General features: G+C 45.4%; 1 protein-coding gene across 8 annotated transcripts in view; it reads left to right on the top strand.

The window, feature by feature from the left end:
* LOC135913959 (uncharacterized) overlaps positions 1-20,630 on the top strand; it is a 614,840-nt gene that overhangs the window by 25,795 nt on the left and 568,415 nt on the right. For all 8 annotated transcript variants that reach the window (XR_011514597.1, XR_011514596.1, XR_010568173.1 and 5 more), the window contains exon 2: positions 12,236-12,320. Coding sequence is in view for 3 of the 8 variants with exons in the window: in XM_070538862.1 (XP_070394963.1) it covers positions 12,236-12,320 (85 nt within the window). In the remaining 5 variants the exon portion in view is untranslated. The remainder of the gene's footprint in view (positions 1-12,235; positions 12,321-20,630) is intronic.

Raw genomic sequence — 20,630 nt, 5'->3', positions numbered from 1 at the left:
CGAGGAATGTCGCCAGCTGGCCCGCCGATTCACCTCGGACGACCAGAACCGTCAAAAGGCCCTTCACGATGCCCAGAACTCAACTCCCACTTTTCTCCCGGGCGCTCTCGTCTGGTTGTTAGTGCCACACCGCACGCCTGGGCTCGCTTCAAAACTCCTTCCGAAGTACGACGGGCCATACCGCGTTCTCGAGAGAACATCACCCGTGAATTACCTCATTGAGCCGCTAACGCCGCCGTCCGACATGCGGCGTCGTAACCGCGAAGTCATTCACGTTCAGCGTCTCAAGCCGTATCACGATTCTACCGTCCTTCCAGAAACCTAAGTCGCCAGGATGGCTCCTTTATTTCCGCGGGGCCATTGTAAGGAAGATAACGAACATGCGCGCTGGGTCAGCAGCATCGGCAGCATCAAGCGCGCAGCAGAAGCTCGAGCTCGGGGACTGTGCTCGGTGCATCGTAGAGCCGGCGGCCGCTGCGAACCCTAATAAACCTCCTTTATAATAATTCACATAGAATCATTCTCCAAGCTCATCATGGTCATTGGTTAATTAATTTCCCACTTCCCCTTCCCCCAATGCCGAGTAGCTGGCTAGAGGAATATACCTCAGGCCGACCTCTCGGCATTTCGTGTCATTAAACTTCTTTCTCTCTCTCTCCTTTATAATATATATATTGTTCATGCCACAATTGCACGCATTTTGTGTGTGCGTTCTTTTTTTTCCATTCCGATTCGGCAACATGGTGGGTCGTGAGTGCGCCAGATGGAGCACAGAAAAAGTAGCTAGATAGACAGAAGCGGACAACACTGAGACAGCTGATACAGATCAAGATGCTGTCCAGATAAAGACGTTATGAAAGGTGTGAGCTCAAAAGAGAAAAAAAAGACAATAGCTATCATGTACGAGAAGAGGAGTAACAGGCGCCACACATAGGCAACAACCTTTCCTTAAATATATTTTATAAAAAAAAGAAGAGGGAGATGCATTTCAACGAGAAAGAACTCGAAAAGAGAAGGCCGAGGAAGAAGCGCGAAGACGTGCTTCGGTCGAAGCAGTAGTTTCGGGGGCACTTGGAAACAGGTGACGCCATTTAAACGCCGCTAAATCCGCGTCTCCAGGTCCACACGCATTAAAGCGACCACAGTTACTCTTTCTTTATTTCCTTGTTTCTTTTCTCTCTACCCGCCGTGGTTGCTCAGTGGCTATGGTGTTGGGCTGCTGAGCACGAGGTCACGGGATTGAGTCCCGGCCACGGCGGCGGCATTTCGATGGGGGCGAAATGCGAAAACACCCGTGTACTTAGATTTAGGTGCACGTTAAAGAACCCCAGGTGGTCGAAATTTCCGGAGCCCTCCACTACGGCGTGCCTCATAATCAGAAAGTGGTTTTGGCACGTAAAACCCCATAATTTAATTTTTTTCTTTTCTCTCTCCCTCTATCATTCGTTTTTCTGAAGCATAATAAAGCTGTGTGCCTGTGTACTTCACGTAGTCCCTCACGTCAGTTTTCTCTGCCTAGTGCCGTTTCATTTCCGGCCGCTTTCTTTGCGAGTTCTGGTCTGTGAAACATTGTCTGTTTGCTCATTTTGCTTCATTGAGTTGTTTTTGGCAGAGTTCCCCTACCCGCCGTGTTGTCAAAGAATACCGTTGTCGCCTCGCAGTAATGTGAACAACCTGCTATTGGCTGGGAAAACGTCGATGTTTGTGCAGATGTACCGTTACACTTGCCTGGCTGATACTGCGAGGACTATTTATTTAACCACGTTGTGTTAGCTGTACTAAACCGAAAAAGGAAAACCGCCGCTCGTCTCACCGTTGCCTCAGTGACGGTCCGTTCTGTTTGTAATTGGGAAAAAATGCCGTTTCTCCTTTTTTGTGGCTCGCACAGAATATATATGTGGCTGTCTGTCTGTTTTCGTCATTTTCATGTCTTCGGCGTCACAGGGACGCCGCCAGAAGGCCGCCTTCTCTTCGTCAGGTGCACGCCATCGCCACACGGTGGAGCAAAACAGCACTTCGTTCAACAGCGCCGTCGGTGATCATATCCTCACCACTCTACGACCAGGTGTAGTTGGGAGCCGAACTCTCCAGTCCCTGCGCTATCGCATAGCTTTTGTGCTTGGTAATTTGTGCGTGGTCTCAGGAACTAAGGACGCACAGTAACGTGGGTGGCATCTGCGCATGTTCTGTGCCGAGCGGGAAATTACTCTGGCGTACGAACGTGATGTCGTGTACATCGCAGAGACGCTGAGAAGACGTCAGTGTCGGGTGCCACAGCATGCTGCTGTGTCATTAAGTGAGTTCGAAACCCAAGGGATTTCGCAAATTTGCAAATATTGTTTTTCGGGTGCGAGAGAGACTTCTAATTTCCTGAGTGAGTCAGCGAAATACGAAAAGGAGAGAGCGAACCAGTGAGAAAGTATCACATACCGAGCAAAGAAATCATAGACTTCTGCCTGCTCAGTTCTGGTTGAAAAGAAGTTCTATACGATTCATCCACTGTATGCCCTTATCGTCATTCTTTAATGACTTAGCGAAGTTTGTCACCTCACCACTGAGTTTAACTCTTCTGTTGTGTGCTGTGTAGAGCAAAGCACGCAATTGAACGCAATGCACAATTGTAAGCAGTGCATACAAGAGCTACACAACATAATAGTTACATAACAGCCATAACGTAGGAATTGGGGCGTTAGATGACACGTTGGTGACGCTATTCTGACAGTCCTTGGATCACTTCAAATGCTGCAGACGTGGCGGTGTTACGAATACCCTCGATCGGTACGTATTATGCAATGATGAAAATACCCTAGCCAACGAGTTCATTACGCAAGAAGTGCGCTGATGAACTGGGTTGACTTGCCTACTGAAGCAACTGGGCTGATTGACTTCACCCTTTCTCGCCCCTCTCGTTCTTTAGTAAGAGGCAATAAATAAATATTTCGGTCTTGTAAAGAAAGATAAACATGCGGATTTTCTAGTTCTTCCTTCGCGCACCATGAAACTTAAAATGCGCTTATGATCTGTTGCTTTGCTTCTCGAAAGAAAGCGCTTACAGAGTGCTGGTTCTTCAAACTACCGAAGTCTACACTTTAGCGCAAGAAAAGGGCCACCACATCACATTTCAGTGGATTCCCAGTCACTGTGGTATACACGGCAACGAAATGGCCGATGCCGAAGCGAAGAAACCACTCGAAGAACCAGAGTCACTGCTTGCAATTTTTTTTTCAAGAGCGGAAGCCAACTGCCTCCTCTCCAGTGTCATACGAAAATCGACAGCAAAGCACTGGGACAATCCGGATAATCGCCACAGACGACTCCAGAGATTGGACCCTACCATGAAATTTAGGCTATCACAGAAAATTCAACGCAGCTGTGCCAGTCTTCTGCACAGACTAAGGCTGGGGGTAGCGTTTACGCGCGGATACGTGCACCTCATGGCGACGCACCGAGTCTCCAGACTGTGAGATGTGCAATGCGAATGAGACTATAGGTCATGTATTTTGTGACTGCCCTAAGTACGTGGAAGAGCGTCAAAAGTTGAACAATGACTTTACGCGTCTCGACAGCCCACTGTTGTCGGAGGAAATTATTTTAGGCTTTTGGCCTCACGCTCATTCGAGTGTCAAGGCAATTCAGGCGTTACTGAACTTCTAAAAAGTACGGGCCTGGATTGTAGGCTTTGAGCATGCCAAATTGCTTGCCATATGTTTTACATCTTCCTTCTCTCGTCATCGTCACCCATCATGCACCTCTTTCTTCCCTCTTTCTTTCCCTGTTCTCCTTCCCCCAACGCGGAGTAGCTGGCTAGAGGACTACACCTCAGGCCGGCCTCTCTGCATTTTGTATCATTAAACTTCTCTCTCTCTATCTCGTCTCATGCGTTAACACAGTTGACACCATAATTTTCTTTCTTTTCTTCTTTTTTTACTCCTTTCATTCTCTCTCATTTTTTTCTTTTCCTTTTTCTTAGGTATTTATGTTTAGCTCGTTCTATTTGAATAGAGAGAGAGAGAGAGAGAAAGCAAGGGTAGGGAAGGCAGGGAGGTCAACCAGAACAGCATCCGGTTTGCTACCCTACACTGGGGGTGGGGGAAAGGGGAATAGAAAGCGGAAGAAAGGGAGAGAGTCAGCACTGAGTACATGTGGGAGGGACAACTTACACAATGACACTATAAGCGGTCTGTTAAGCCCGTGCACTTCAAGTACCGCACTAGTGCACGAATCGCTTTTCGAGCCAGTGACGGTTGTGGCCACGGTCCGAGTATCTTTGACTCGGTGAATGGTCTCGAGTCTAGTCTGTGTAAAGTTGCCCGCAGAGGGAGGCGGTGGACATCGTAGTGAGGGCAGGTACACAATACGTGCTCGATGGACTCCTCGCACCCGCAGGAGTCGCACATCGGGCTCTCGGCCATTCCCATACGGTAGGAGTATGCGTTCGTGAACGCCACTCCCAACCACAAGCGACACAACAAGGTTGCTTCGCCGCGGGAAAGGCTAGGTGGCAGTTGTAGCCGTAGCGTGGGGTCCAGTTGACGTAATCTGCAATTGAAGCCACTTGATGTCCAGAGATCTTGGGACTTCTTGCGCGCAAGTAGGCGAAGTTCTCTGGCAGCGTCCGACCTCGCCAAAGGTGTTGGACGCGTCTTTGTATCTTCGTGGGCACACCGGGCAGCCTTGTCAGCTAGGTTGTTGCCGACGATGCCACAGTGAGCAGGAATCCACTGAAATACAATGTGGTGTCCTCTTTCCAGAGCATGGTGGTGCAGTTCCCTGATTTCAGATGTCATTTGCTCGTAAGTTCTGTGACGTAACGCGGACTTGATGCTATGAAGGGCTGCCTTGGAGTCACAAAATATGACCCACTTCTCTGTTGGCTCTTCGGTGATGTACATCATAGCGGCATGGAGAGCTGCAAGTTCTGCCGATGTAGATGTAGTCGTGTGCGACAGTTTGAATTTAACTGTAATTTGAATAGACATTCGTGTAATGCGGGTAGGGTATCGGGTGGCTGTGGGCGGTGTTGTCCTTCCACAGATCACGGATCTGAACAACGAATGGAGTCGTGCATTCGATGTTTGCTTTTTTACGCATTGTGTAGTTCATGTGTATTTTTTTTCGTCGGATATGGAACACCCCCAAACTGTGGTAAAGAAAATAATTCCACGCGCAATCTGTCCTGCGGCAGCTGCTTGAAGATTAGCACCTTACATACGAGCTCACTGAGGCCATGAAAATGCGTTTGAGAATATAAAGACCACAGGTGAGCAAATCGAGTGACATCAATGATTGTAAGAATAAATCTTTGAATAACTACTTCAAGATATATATTATTTTGGGTGTGACGTACGCCTACCAATTTTCTCTGGTATAGGCGCAGCCGAAGTGAACATATATATATTATATATATATATACATACATACATATATATATATATATATATATATATATATATATATATATATATATATATATATATATATATATATATATATATATATATATAATATGACGTGTCACAGCTGCGGTGGCGGTAATATCAAAGCGCTGAGCACATTCGGCAGAGTCAATGTGGTGGATGGACGCAAAGCCTAAGAAATTTCAAGACAGAAACATTTCATAGCCACAAATTCATGCTGCTGGCGGATCGTTTTTATTGGTGGTTATACCTTCGTGGACATATTCCCAGAGGCACTTTGCTCTAAATCTAACGTTTTTCTTTATTACTGTTCGCGTCGCCATCTGTGTCACGACAGCTACAAAGTCAATCGTTGCCGTCCTCATGGCAACGTATGCGCATTCGTGCCGCTTGTGAACGCACGTCACCCACTCACCTACCCCCCCCCCCTCTCGGCAGCTAACTAGAATGCTGATATAGGTTGCGCGTTCACCCTGGAAAGATGTCATTTAAGTAGAAAGAAATAGTTTGTTGCCATGCATGAGTGCCACTGATACCTGAACATTTATTTGTCTTATGGTCATGCAGAACAGTCACTATGGCTGCACGCCTGTCGGGCGCTATGCCGCTTTCCTCTATCTGTTCCCCCTTTCCCTTCCCCCAGTGTAGGGTAGCAAACCGGACGTTCATCTGGTTGACGTCTCTGCCATTCTTCTCCTTGCTTTCCCTGTCCTTGTTGCATTTTTGACGAAAGGCAAGAATAACATTTCACTGTGAAGACATGGTAACCGTGGTAACAGCATAATAGAACGCATATCGTATCTCATGCGCAGAGCCAAAGATAAAACGCATAAACCTAAAAAAAATTGTATGCGGACTTTTCGTCTTTTTCTCTTTTTTTTTCGTTTTGAGCTCGACTCCCGGAAGACCGTCCCAGAAAAACGCAATGCTAATGCATCGCAACTAGCAAATGGAGAAGCTAAGTGCATGATGGGAGATTGGAACCCCACGTTTGCTTTGGTCGTATGAGCTGTTTTTCAAGAGTTTGCTGGTTTTGTCGCAGATCATTCGATAACCGCAATGCCTTCTGTCGCTTTCTTTCGTTTTCTTTTTTTTTGTGTGCGTACGTTGATATACTGTGGGTGTTCATAGGCCACCCACACGCCTGTGAGAGACTTCATTTTGGTTACATGCATAGCTTGGGCCATCATCTGCATACGTATATTATTTTGCCTTAACCAAGACTGCTTTAGTTCCGCTGCAGCAGCCGTATGCAGAGCTCTCCCAAATGGGGTAGTATCCATAAATATTGATTTCTTTGTCAGCGGATAGGTGGAGTTCTTTAACGGAAGCACGTTTCCTACTCTCTTCCTTCATGTGCAAGGGCGAATAAAAATAATACATTCGGCCTACTCAATAATGACACCCTTCTATTTTTTTATTATTATGGGGTTTTACGTGCCAAAACCACCTTCTGATTATGAGGCACGCCGTAGTGGAGGACTCCGGAAATTTCGACCACCTGGGGTTCTTTAAAGTGCACCTAAATCTAAGTACACGGGTGTTTTCGCATTTCGCACCCATCGAAATGCGGCCGCCGTGGCCGGGATTCGATCTCGCGACCTCGTGCTCAGCAGCCTAACACCATAGCCACTGAGCAACCACGGCGGGTATAGTTAGTTTCATTTCAAAGTTGGCATCGAACACCTTGACTCGCTTCTAAGACATTCCGAACCTGTAGACTAAGCGCGTCAGTGGTATACCACCCCTATAGAGCCCCTGCATTGTTCTCTTTCACTCCCCATTCCCCTCCCCATGTGCAGGGTAGCGAACTGGACTCGGTCTGGTTAACCTCCCTGCCTTTCCGTCTTCCCTTCTCTCTCTCTCTCTCTCTCTCTCTCTCGCCCTGTAAAAGTTTCCTATTCCAAAAATTGTCTTCTGCTCGGCATTCGTGAAAAGTAACGGCCCTCGCACCTGCTGTGGTGTCCTGGTGAATGCCCCCTCCCCCCACCTTCCGCCTCCCCTCTCTCTTCTTATTACTTCATTGTTTTCTCGTCAACGTTAGGATAGGACTCAAAAACTCGCTTTCAAGTTGCAGCCGATGGCTTGAACCATCTCTGAAGACGCGGCCATCGGAAACCGCGCTACCCCCTGTGTACGGCACGCTGAGGTCGAGTCGCGTTGCCAATAAAGGCAAACAAAGCAGGCACAGCAGCCATATAACGACAATGTTTAAACAAATAAACCTTGAAAAACGAGCAACCTTTGTCCGCCGCGCCAGCGTGACGACCCGACACAATGACACCTTTCAAGGGGGCCGGCATGTAGCTGGCTTAGGGGCCCTCGGGCATTCAAATACGTGCAGGCACGGGCACCGTTGCTTCGTAGGAAAAGTTCACCAAGTGAAGCAGCTTTTCTCTTCTACACCAACTCCGTAGCTCTACATCTGCATTCATTTTTTTCTGTGCACATTTCAGTTACCGCGGCATTCCGTGAGCTACACACCAAAGCCAGCAGTCGTGCCCAGATCGTGCGAAAGCTGCCTCAGCCGTTGTCAAAGATAGACGTTCCTCGGCCTTGCGATGCTGGTATGCAACCTCCGCAGCTAGTCGGGATTGTCGCTTTTTCACCCGTTTCAGCAGCACGCTTGACACGCTTGTGCGATCGGTCGTCCTACAATCGCCTCTTTCATTCTTTGGCAGTTTCGCTGGCACGGTTCAACGCTATGAATTGTCTTCTTTGTTGCTGCAATCGCAATCACCTTGTCACATTCTCTTCGTCGGTAGACTCCAAGGAGGTTAAAGAAAAACTGCTGGAGTGGAAGCTCCCGTAGCTTCTTACCAGGAAAGATGAAGCTCATGCTTCCCCCTCCTTCATCTGAAATAAAGCCTTGTTGGGTGATGTCCGCTTACAGATTAAGTGATTTGGCTCTGTTTTTGCAATGCTAGGCTAATTGGAAAGTCAAGTCTGGTTGTGCCCAACGAAAATTGTAATTTCTTCTGAATATTAATGATGTTCTCCCCAATACAATATGCCAGGTTATTCAGATTTCACTCTAAAACCACTAATGCAAAGATACACTTAGATAAGCATTTCTCTGATAAAATAAGCCATGATTTACTAAGGTGGTTGATGAACTCGTGGAAAGTGTGCGGAAAACGTTGCTTCATCATTTGTATCGTTAATTTATAGTTGTATCGTGCCCCTCCTGAGCGGCTTACCCTTCGGGGCATAATTTCCACTCCAGCAGTTTTTCTTCAACCTGCTTGCTCGACTACCGCTGCCTCTGTCGTCGAGCTTCTTGTTGATCGCAATGATTGACGCGACGACTCTCTTCTTTTGGAATTCCTGATGACAATCCCGATTCACTTTCCATATTTATTAAACAGATACGTATTCACTTTCTATATTTGTTTTACACACACGAACGTAGGCGTTTGTGTGAAAAGAAGGGGCTGTGTATACGAAATGCGTGTGACGAAACACGTATGAAGATGTTTCACACAGACAGAGGCAAAATCTAGACTGATACGCTAGAAGTGCTTTCGCACTAAGATAACCAACGAAATAAATAAATAAATAAATAAATAAATAAATAAATAAATAAATAAATAAATAAATAAATAAATAAATAAATAAATGCGGCTTTCTGAAAGCTTTCTTCAGCGCTGCCACTTGCCAGCGTTATTTAGGCGCGCCCATTAAAACTATAAAGTGCTTTATCGAATATATAGGCGACGTTCTTGGGAGGGTTTGTGCAAGTCCAGATGAAACGATATCGAAAAGAAAGGCTGTTTTATAAAGCGAAAAATCTGATGAAATCCCGGCTGGCCGAGACGAATGGATTGATTCGTAAGGTTCATAACGTCCCAAAGCAACTGTCTGGGTGCGACAAACGCTGTAGCGTATGGCTTTGGAATAATTTTGACCTCCAAGGGTTATTTAGGGTGAACCAAATTTGAGTGCACCGAGTGTTTTCGCATTTTGCCTCCATCTACACAGTCTTCGAACCGGGGATTGCGTAGGAAAAAAATAGGGAAACGAAGTTGGAAGACTTTCTTGTGGGTTTGCCGTTTCTTGTTATATTCTCAGTGCTTTAACTATTGTTCAAATAGCTCACAACGCTGGCGCTTTTTGCGTGGCTAGTGTAGCTTATACAATGCCGATTTCGCGTCATTAAGGAGTTGAGGACGTCAGGGGACCCTCTGTGAGAGCAACAGGAGAGCAGTGCGGTCCACGTATCTCCGTATAAACGCACAGTGCCGAGAACCAGGCAATGCGTTTCCAATCCGCTAGTGCACTGCACCTATTTCGGAGAGTATAGGCTATTTCTTATTGGTAGTTGTCGGACACCTTTCCACTGTTGAGCACTGTTTTCTTTTCTTTTTTTTTGTAGCACCGTCACTAAGATGTTTGCCATCTTTTAACACGTTTAGGTTACCCACCATAACACCTTTATCCCATCTTTGTATTTACGAAACGCTCTATCATGCTAACTTGACAGCGTGCTATTTAGCATGTTGGCATGGATCGTTTACCGTTGTCCTCGTTTAACATAAAATTATGACAGCGAGGCAGGTGCTAAGCCGCACTTGATCTTCGTTACGTTTGACTTTGCCACTTAACATAACTGCTATAGACTTCTTGTGCAAGCCGTCGACACTTCTCACTCCGGTGCCACAGGAACGTGGCAGCTCAACGGGGCAAGTTTTGCGAATTCCAAATCAGCTTCACCGCCGTCGCTTGCAGTCCACTGGGCCCTGCTTCGGGCAACGCCGTCTTGTTCGCTGTATCTGTCCCGCGACGGGCGCCATTTGCAATTCAAAGCACGAAAACTCGCACCTATTCTGAACGTCTGCACTGTTTACGTTTGCGCAACGCCGTGAGCTCGGAGTCTTGCAGAGGCAGGCGCATAGGAAAACGTACCTCGTGGACGGCCCCACTTAGCACTGTCCACTCACTGGCTGAAGGACAAACGGACAGTGCATGCTTGCTGGTCAAACCATAATGTTTACTTTGAGGAATTCATTAGGGAACGTTTTTTGTATTGAGGGACGTAAAGATATGAACGCAGTTCGAGGGATTGTGTTTACTTTGAAGTGACCTCAGGTGGGTGGAGTGTGAGTGTGGATATGTTAGTGCGTATATAGGCGCGAGAAGTAGGAGAACCTTTTAGCTTGCCATGGCGTGGTCATTTAGATTTTTATTATTGCTTTGTTGATGGCATAATGTTTTTCTAGAGGGTGGAGGGGGGGGTGGGGTTCTGACTTGGTCTGACCTGCATTGGTACCCTGCTCCGAAGAACCTAAAAGAAAAAAATGATGATTTTGGAAAATTTTCCTTGCGTAGTAAGCCAGATGGCAAACTGAGGCAATAAATTTGAAAAGGGAAGTCGATTGCTCGAATTACCCAATCTCATTGCGAATTTGTTTTCTTTTTCTTTTATTTTTTGATTACCAGAGAAATTATTTCGAAAAACTTAATTTCTTCATACTCAACTCTGGGTGTTACCTTGTGTTACATTCGCATTTTGTGACTTGCTACGCGCAAGTCAAAGCTGCAAGAGAAATTTGGAAACGATAGTTAGTCTCAATCGTCGTCATGCTAAAAATAAAAAAACATTGTCTCCTAAGATTGCTACAAAACGCGCCATTTAGTCGCAAATATGCACCTTCGCCTCTGCTGGATTCTTATCTGCAATAAGGAACCATTAACAGCAAGTCGGGCTTAACGCTGGTTTAAGTAAGAAAAGGAAAATTACGTCTTTGTAGTGACTAAACCTATCATTCAGTAAACCAAACCGAACATGATCCTATAGGAACCTACGACGAATAAACTAAGGATTAGCCAAAATGACAAAGCTGTTGACATGCTTAATTTACAACATTGCCAAAGAATGCGAATACTGATGGGTGCGTCGTCTAAAGAACAATGTTAAAGACGGTATATCCCCTTAAAACACACCCAAGTTCAGTTCGTAGTACGCCGGTGAAGTGAATGAAAGGTAAAGGTGGCAGTAACAATGTCAGAATAAAAGCAAAATGAGAAATGCTCGAACGCTTCGCCACAGATGGCTTAATTGGGGAAACAAGGAAAATGTAAAAATAATTTGTTGTAATGTACAGAGGCCGCTGATATTGGGGAGGCCCATTTGAGGAACAAGGCGAGCACTGAAGGGAAATATAACGAAAGGACAAGTTCGCTGATGTCCAGGACTTCTGGAGTGAGCGTAATAGGAGAGGAGACTGGTGAAAATGGCCACGCACGACTCTGCAGCACAAATGGAAGCGAAAAAGGAAGAAAGGAATGGAGAACCTGCGTGATTCCCGTGTCTTTCCCGTATCATTGCGTCAACTTCGCTCCATGGAACACGCATCTGCTTCGTTGGGAACTAAGTGGTCGTGGGCATCGTTTCGCACGCTGGTTGAGCAGCTGGCACGGGGTACGTCGCGCGAAACAACCAAAATGGAAAGGCTTCGCCGCGTTGTATGAATAGGGAGACTGAGCACGGTAATAAAGAGGAAAATAACGCGCAAAGTATGCGAATATGTATAGAAGATGACATGGCGAGCGCTGCCGTGTGTAAGTAATTATTTATTTAGAAGGCACATCAATATATATATATATATATATATATATATATATATATATATATATATGTGTGTGTGTGTGTGTGTGTGTGTGTGTGTGTGTGTGTGTGTGTGTGTGTGTGTGTGTGTGTGTGTGTGTGTGTGTGTGTGTGTGTGTGTGTATAGTTACCTGTGGATGAAGTAATGCAAATATTTAATGTAGAAGAAAAGGCAAAGGAAAGTGGATGAAAAGACAACTTGTCGCCGTAGGTGACCGAACCCAAGACCACCGCGTTACGCGCTCGATGCACTACCAGTTGGGCTACAGCGGTGGCCATCAATACTTCCCCATAAGGTAAGTATTTATGTTTACTAGATCTAGCTCTACAGGAGTGTTAGTTGCAGCCCTGCTCAGAGACATGGTGGGCGATGTTTAAAAAAAAAATCTGGAGTGTTACGTGCCGAAACCACGATATGATTATGAGGCACGCCGTAGTGGTGGACTCTGCATTAATTTCGACCGCCTCCTTAATGGGGTGGCAGAAAGTAAGGTGGCGGATGAGATTAATACGTTTGCAGGCACAACATGGCCGCAATTAGCACATGACCGGGGTAGTTGTAGAAGTATGGGAGAGGCCTTTGTCCTGCAGTGGGCGTGGTCAGGCTGACGATGATGATGAGGATGAGTGCACGGTGCACGGGTGCTTTTTCCCGTCGATATGCGGTCGCCGAGGCCGGGATTCGATCCCGCGCCCTCGGGCTTAGCAGCATAAAGCCAACGCCACTACGTCACCACGCGGTTGGCGGGCGGATGTGGAATCCCATGTTTTGCGCGATGGCGTCGCGTCGTCTAATTAACACAAATTCATTCATACAGATTTTAATTAATTACCTTATGGCCCTTACTGGAATTAGCCTAGCCGCGGAGTTCGCAAGGCGGATCGGCTAAACGAATTCTCAGGAGGACACCAGTTTCGAGATATTAATTCCCGAACTTTGCGGAGAAATGCATGCGTAACTGGCAGAGCTTCAACGGGTATGGGAGCGTCAGAACGGCACGGTACAACACTCTGTTCGTTTTAAAGCGATTAGCGTTGTTTGGGAACTTCGCACACTTTCAAGGAACCGACCAACTATCTAGGTCTCTAATCCTTCGCCCGCCTTCTTGAGCCATATGCTGATACGCTGAGAGAACAGGCTTCGAACTCAATCGTCGGCCCAACTCGAGTCTCTGTTTATGTTACACTGGGCAAGTGCCCTTTTTAAGGAACCTGTTTCTCACCAACTTGGGTTACTGGGTACGTACCACTGGGTTTGTGTCAGTTCTTCAATGACAAAATGTTTTTTAAACTTATCCGATGTTGGACAGAATCGAAGCCACGACATATATATTCAGACAATATTTTCCCAATAAATATTCCCTCAGGCACCTTGCGCGGACTTAACAGTGGTAGCACTGAATGTCAAAGCGTGAGGGAGGACTCAAGCTCCATATATGCCTCATACATGACTCGTGTCGGTCGCGGCAATACGCTGTGTTGCTTCAATGCTTCAATAGCGCTGACATTCATCGTGCGGTTGGTTTTGCCGTAATGTACTCATTTATGTTCTTTCATAAACTGACATTTTTTATTTTTTTTGGAGTGCAGAGGACACAAAGAGCAGATGGATATAGAAACGCAATGAAATCATGAACGCTCCTATCGTGTGCCTTGTTATTAAGTTTGTGTGTCGTCTTCTCGCTAGAGAGTCCCTCATTAATTACTGGAAAGCAATTCCTGACGTCCTAGAAGAGCGCAACCTTTCCTTTTTTTTAACATCCTTTCATGCCTCCTAACCTGCCTTAAGATCAGCAGAAAACTTTAATACTGCGAGTTATTTGCTAATAACTGTCCGCGCGACGGCCTCACCTTGCAAAGCCGCATTACTGCACGTTTAGAAGAAAAGCTGACTCCGTTCTCTGTCTTCGCGATTTCGCGGCGAACTTCGACCGGATAGTTGCACGTTTGCCACGTCGGGATAAGTTTGCCTCGCGAGTGTTGACCTTTACAATGCGACGGCGTTGAGTAAAAGGAGTCGGAAAAAAGAAGACGAATTAAATGAAAAGAAAAGAAGCTGCATTCTGGAGTGACTCGCCTGCCGCCTGTCACTTTCTGGAGCGCATTAATCTCGCACGTAAATGCAAGCATGCTCTTTCTCCACCTCGGATGCGTTATCGGCTGCCTTGCACTTAAACTCGGTTCATTCGACGGCATCGTTGGAGTTAATTAACTTCTGTCGGTGCGCTTGCCATGGCACATTGAGGCCCCTTATCGAAACCGACGATCAAACCCGAAAAACATATTAGGGAAGTTAAGGCTGTGTGGTGCAGAACGGAGCGGAACAAGGGACACAGAAAAAGCAAGATCAAGTGCTTGAGGTCATGTTAAGGTTGCGTTTAAATTAAATGTAAACACCAATGTGGACATAATTAGAAATTTATGTCTTAGGAGTGGATGCGGACACATCCGCCGGCATGACCACGATCGAATCCAGCTAACCCTCCCAACGCTAATGCTGTGCAGATGTATAGATACCCAAGAAACGATAGCCGGTAAAGAAAAGCACGCGAAATGAGGAAGGTGCGGGTTCCGCAACCACTTTCGACGAGTGAGCCTATCGCCCGCTTTCGTTTCCCTTTACCTTAATATTTCTCAATTTAAGATATGCACAAGTTTCTTCAGCCCTTATTCTTCTCTTATTGTTCACGATAGATATTTGTGACAAATAAGCCGCATGTGTGCCGGGCGTCGGTAATAAACTGACGCTCACAGAAATAAATGATAGAGCTAGAAAACAGAAATACAGTACGACAGAGTGGGTACAGATACAGAAAAGCACGTCTTTGCTTCTGTTCAGTAGTTGCGAGAATAATGGAGGGAAGTTGCGACACTTATCGCGTTCAGATACGTCTTGAACTATGTGTCATAATGCATCATAATAATATGTATTCGCCTTAAAAAATGAGTTGCCGGCGTCACTTAAAGGCGTCAACGTGAGTTCACAAAAAAAAAATTAAAATGCTTACGCGCTGGTATTTTAGCTCAAATTGATGTGCCGCCATAGCCAACCAATGCCCTTTCCTCGAGCGTAACCTGCCATAGCAGACAACGCCGGAAGTATGAGCAAAACTACGTCGACAAGACGCAGCCCACGTCACGTAGAGGAGCACCTGTAGAGCGAACGTATTCTTTTATCGCAACAGCGCTCCCAATCCATCGACGTAGCTTTCTTGGCCAGACGCTGACAAGTGGCGCTCGATGGATACAAATGTGTCTCGTATGTCGGTGTCAGTAGAATACAGCGCAATAATAAAACACCGTACGGATAACGTTTCCCGGCGACTCCTATGGTCATTCATTCTTATCTAGCTCGTAGCTCTCGGTTCTCTCTTGTGCGCGTGGATCGTGTACGTGTGCACACCCGACAATTTTTATTCTCTAATCCCTTAACGTCTACTGTGTCTCCCTCTTTTGGAACTGTAGCCTTCAACTCTGTCATGTTCGTAGCAGTAAAAAAAAGCACAACTCTGCCGGCTGCATGAACGAGACAGAATTACAAATGTCCCTGGGTGCCAACTCTACAGACGGCTCTTGCGTGAGATGTCTTACAATGGAGTGGTGTCTCTTTGTGGCTCCCTAGATAGCGTATTTAGATGTTCCAATGGTTTCTATCACCTTTGTAATTTCGGTCGTAAGCTTTCATGTAGGCAAAGCAATGTAGAGTGGTGTGCTCTTATCCGCAACTGAGCACAAGAAACTGACTTACTGTGAAACATTTAGTACGCGGCTTGACTGAGCCCTAGAAAATAATTGAAATTCTCGTCGTTACCTTCGTAGTAAAATCCAAGCTTAGAAACAGTGCGCAAATCTTGCAGGTCAAAGAGAGTCACGTAGAAGCTGCCTTTGTTGAATGATTTCTCTCGATTTAGCTGGAAGCATTCCGAACTATTTTTGTCGCCCACCCTTGCGCAAACTATAAACCGTGAAACTAATAAAGAATCATAACAAGTGGCTAAATGAATAAATTGATGGGAAAAAAATCTGCTTTCGCAAATGTGCTTGGACAGCCAATCAACAAATGTATATACACGGGAAGAATTCGTAGTTTTTGCTGTTAGAGGAAAGCTTGCTCGCTTTTTTTTCAGAAGCACGGTACCCCGCGACCATCGCTGTAAGCAACTGTGGCAAATTGGAAACGTATTTTCAGAGTTTTCCTAGCATCCATTGCCATCTTTGTCCCTCTTTATCTTCTGTAATGCCTGTCTTTGCGAGGAGACGCTGGAACATATTATGTGCGACTGTCCTGAATATAATGTTCAACGACAGCCCCTGGCATCTGTTCAAGCGAACCTTGACAGTAGACCATTGTCCCTGGACACGATTTTCACATGCCGCCGACAGGAGGCATCGCAGGTGAAGGCGACAAAGGGAATACTTCGGTTTTTGAAAGAGACGGGATTGTACAAGCGGCTGTGAGAGTGATGTCACGTACCATGCCAGATTGATGGACTCCAACGGACGATGTGTGTGTGCTGTGCTATGTGCTCTCTCTCCCTCTCCCCCTTCCCCATCTTTAATCTCCCCCATCCCTCTCCCATGTGTAGGGTAGCAAACCGGTTAAGCTAAACTGGTTAACCTCCCTACCTTTCCTTCTCCACTTTTTCCTTCCTTCCTTCCTAAGCTTGCACAAGGATGCCTCCTTGTGCATTCGTCACCAAGAAGAATTATCCTTAGCTTCTTCGCTGCCTATTCCCATTATTATTGTTATTATTATTATTATTGTTATTATTGTCATTATTGCTGCGGTAGGGGTCGACAGTTGTGGGATGTCACTTTCCACGAGATTGTTTGTTAATGATTCCCAGGACTTTCTAATCGCGGCTGACAGTGACATTAAAGAGCGAGTCGGCCAAGCGTCCGGAAGCGCACATTCGCGACGGGAAACGAGCATTCGCCGCGGTGATGTCGGCCGAGACGTCCAATCTCAGTTTCCGGTCACGTGGGACCGCAACCTTCCGGCTAAGGGATGCAATCAGCAATGTCGAACGAGGTTGAGAAAAAAAAATAAAGACGAACGTCGCAAATATTATCGTACGGGGATTCTGTTTAGCAGCTGCTGGGCGAATGTACGAGCATAGCAGCTCGTAGTTAACGTTGCTCGGAAGTTTCATTGCCGGACCTAAAATAAAAGGGAAAAGGGAAGGGAGACTACGGCACCGCTCAGAGTCTGTCTCTAACACAAGTCCTCCGCAAGAAGCGCATCAATGCTTACAAAGCCTTCTGTGCTGAGGATGGTCTCGGCCAGTGTCCCAGGACTTTTTCATCCGACAAAGGGCGTTTGTTAAGACCATCTAGCACTCGTTAAGGTTCCTTCCTGGGCGCGCTGAAGCGGGGACATTCGAAGAGAAGGTGAGCGATTGTTTCCTCTCACCCACAGTCATCGCATGTAAGGCTGTTTCCCATTCCGATGCGAAATGAGTACGCATTCGTGAAATCCATGTCAAGCCTAGCATGGGGTAGCCAGCCGGTCTGTTAACTGGCTAACCTCGCTGTCTTTTCCGTCTGTTTCTCCTCCTCCTCCTTCATTGCCCAGCGGTTGTTCCTTGATTTCGCTGCGTGAAGTGTCGCGAGACGTGTCCAATTTTCCCACTATCGTTAAAGCCGATGATGATCATTTATTGGCAGCTCCTTCGAAACGGAGCGATGACAAATGGTCACCTTGCCTGTTTGAGCCGATCCAATATTCTATGGATATTTATCAATACAGCATTTTGTCTGTCTCAATAATTTTTCTCTCTCTTCCTTGAAACCTTCATACCTACTTTGTATAGTTACCACAGCGCGCAACAGATTCAATCTTACTAATTTTTTTCCCTGCTTTTTCCCCACCAATATTCTAAACCTCTCTTGCTTTTCTGGACTGCTGATCGGCTGATGCTTCCGACTACTTTATATCCCCGTGCTTCTGGAAGGCCCCCGTTCTCTAGTGGTCTCGCTGGGTGAATAGCTTCGGATTTTATTAGGATGCGCTTAGACCTCTGCAGCGGGCACATGCCTCATTTCGATGCGAATATTGGCTCCGGCATGTTTTTGAGGAACCAGGTCTCGCCTCAAGTAGCAGGGCACTAACTACCCTTTGTGGTATCGGACAGATCTTCATGTCTAATTTATTTTTTGCCATTTTCGTAAATCTCCGTGGTCTTTCTTGTATCCATCGTTCGGATCTAATTTACTATTTCTGTTTCTCTCACTTTCCTTTTAATTACTTCTTGTTGTCTATTTACACCTTCAATCACGGTACGCGGTTGCCAACTTTCTTATCATCTTCCTCCATACTGTATCGATGCTTTTGAGGTACAAATATTTGTGCGCTTGAGCCGCCCATTTATTTTAATTTCATGTTTCTGAGATCTTTCTTCAAAACAAATTTTACTTGGCGCTTCTCTGGTTTCAAATAAGGCCAAACCCCTGTCTCTCTGCATCCCCCATGAAACCTCTTTTTTGCTTTGCTTTGATCTGCAGCTAGCACGTAACAAAGGGAGCGGATGTGACGTCATTGTCCATTCAAAACACATGGTCGATGGAAACATCTTGTAGACTGTCATGGCTGTATGTGCTTTGCTATGTATCTATATGTCTGGCTAAAGAAGAGATGCATCAGTTTTAACAGACGCGTTAGAAAGTTTTTAACACCGCTTCTTCTCGTAGTCGGGCACTTTTGCGGCCATCCGATTGTCGTAATGTCGACAATAATTTTTTCAGCGTGAGCGGGTTCTTCGCGCTGGTTATGGAAGAAAAATAAGAAGAAACCATTTATTTGTGTTAATGAATTGTACACATCGCCATTCACAACTCGTGCAAGATGGGCGTTCTCGCTAAATCATGAACAGACGCGCGGTCACGGAAGACAGCTTCGCAAATATTCAAGGGTGATTTTCTTGTGTGTCGCGTACCTTTGCGCGAAAAGCGTAATTAAGCTTGTAAATTAATTTTATTGTGGTGCCTGTTTATGTATTCATTGACAATTATTATTATTATTATTATTATTATTATTATTATTATTATTATTATTATTATTATTATTATTATTATTATTATTATTATTATTATTATTATTATTATTATTATTATTATTATTATTCATCTCCTGAAGCAGCACGGCGTTAAGAAGTAGCTTTAGCTAGAGCGTTCCTGTGTAAACACATGGTAAGGCAGAATTCATTTTCGTCAGCAACCACTGGGCTGAATTTCATGAGACTTGTTACAAGTAACAAAAATGTGAAACCCCAGTGACCAGGAAGCAGATTTTTGATTGACGCCGTCAGTTTTTAATAAAAATTGAAAATTAAAAAAAATTAAAACGTCACTATCAAGTTTACAACTTTGTAATTCACCAATAGAAGATGATACCACAATTCAGTAAAGGTTTCCTAATAGCACATTCAAAGCTCTCAACATGATGTATTAATCATCGCTCTGAAATATACTATTAATATGTGTGCAGGGATTTTAAAAATCGTTCGTAAACTTTGTAACAAACTCATGCCAGCTGTATATCTATATAATAAGTTGGTTCACTTTACATGCTCTGAGGGATGCAGTTTCCGAACTGCCTTAGCTGTTTTTGGTGGAGAGATGGGTATCTGGCAACCATCGTGCATTAATGCTTTTTTTTAACTTTGCAATTTTCGGCTAGTTTTGTAAAATATTCCTGGCTTCAAATCAAAATTCTGCCTCTTACTAATATCACCCGAGTTTTTAACTTTCTCTCTGAAACGCAACAAATATTATTCACATTGGTCGAGCGGTTGTCCCGGAAAAAAAGAATGTTTCTGCATTTTACGTACATTTTAATAGACGTCATTGGAGTTGGCTCCGAGGTAACGCTTTAGGATAGAACGAAGGGGTGTCCTGCACAAACGCGCTTAAGGATTCGATTCAGCGGGCTTCACGCGGCGCCTCGTATCTAGACAGACTTTGGCACTGAAATGAACGGGACTTCAGTACCTTTGCGCCTGATGTGAGTCACGAACGAAAAAGATGAAGTAGACTTCCCGAACAGCCGGATAAATAATACAAGTAATTACGAATGGCACTTCGTGGATCGAGCTCCTCGCATAAAGAATTTGCCAGAAAAGAAACATCACAAGCAAACAGAAAAGCTAGTAACACAAGAACGCGGTTCCTGTCACTTTTCTCATTTACGCTCCGTTTGTTCACGAACTGGAGCGGAATTGTGTGCTTTCTTGTACAAGCCTAAATGGGTGCCACTGACATTTTTTTTTTCTTTAAGCGAGCACTCAGCTCCGGCGTGGGAGAGAAAGAAACGCCGTTCGCCGATTTCTATTTCACGCTGTCTGTTCGAATATCCGCACAATGTGCTGGCCGTATTGTTTTGGTTGTCTTCAAACAAAAAAAAAGAGCGACGGTTTTCAAAATTAGCTGGGAAGCCGCTGCCAATGTCACGGTGTGACTGTCGTTTTGCTTGCTCGCTGCTCTTTTTATGACTGATTCCAAGCCAATTCTATTGAATTAAATGATTTTGCTGAAAATTCACGTCTATGCCAATTACTAGATGTTTCTAATACTAGATTTGGGAGCACTCTCGGTGAACACGATAGTCT

Source organism: Dermacentor albipictus, chromosome 5 (assembly GCF_038994185.2).
Source record: "Dermacentor albipictus isolate Rhodes 1998 colony chromosome 5, USDA_Dalb.pri_finalv2, whole genome shotgun sequence".
NCBI lineage: Eukaryota > Metazoa > Arthropoda > Arachnida > Ixodida > Ixodidae > Dermacentor > Dermacentor albipictus.
This window is presented reverse-complemented; position numbering and strand designations above follow the sequence as displayed.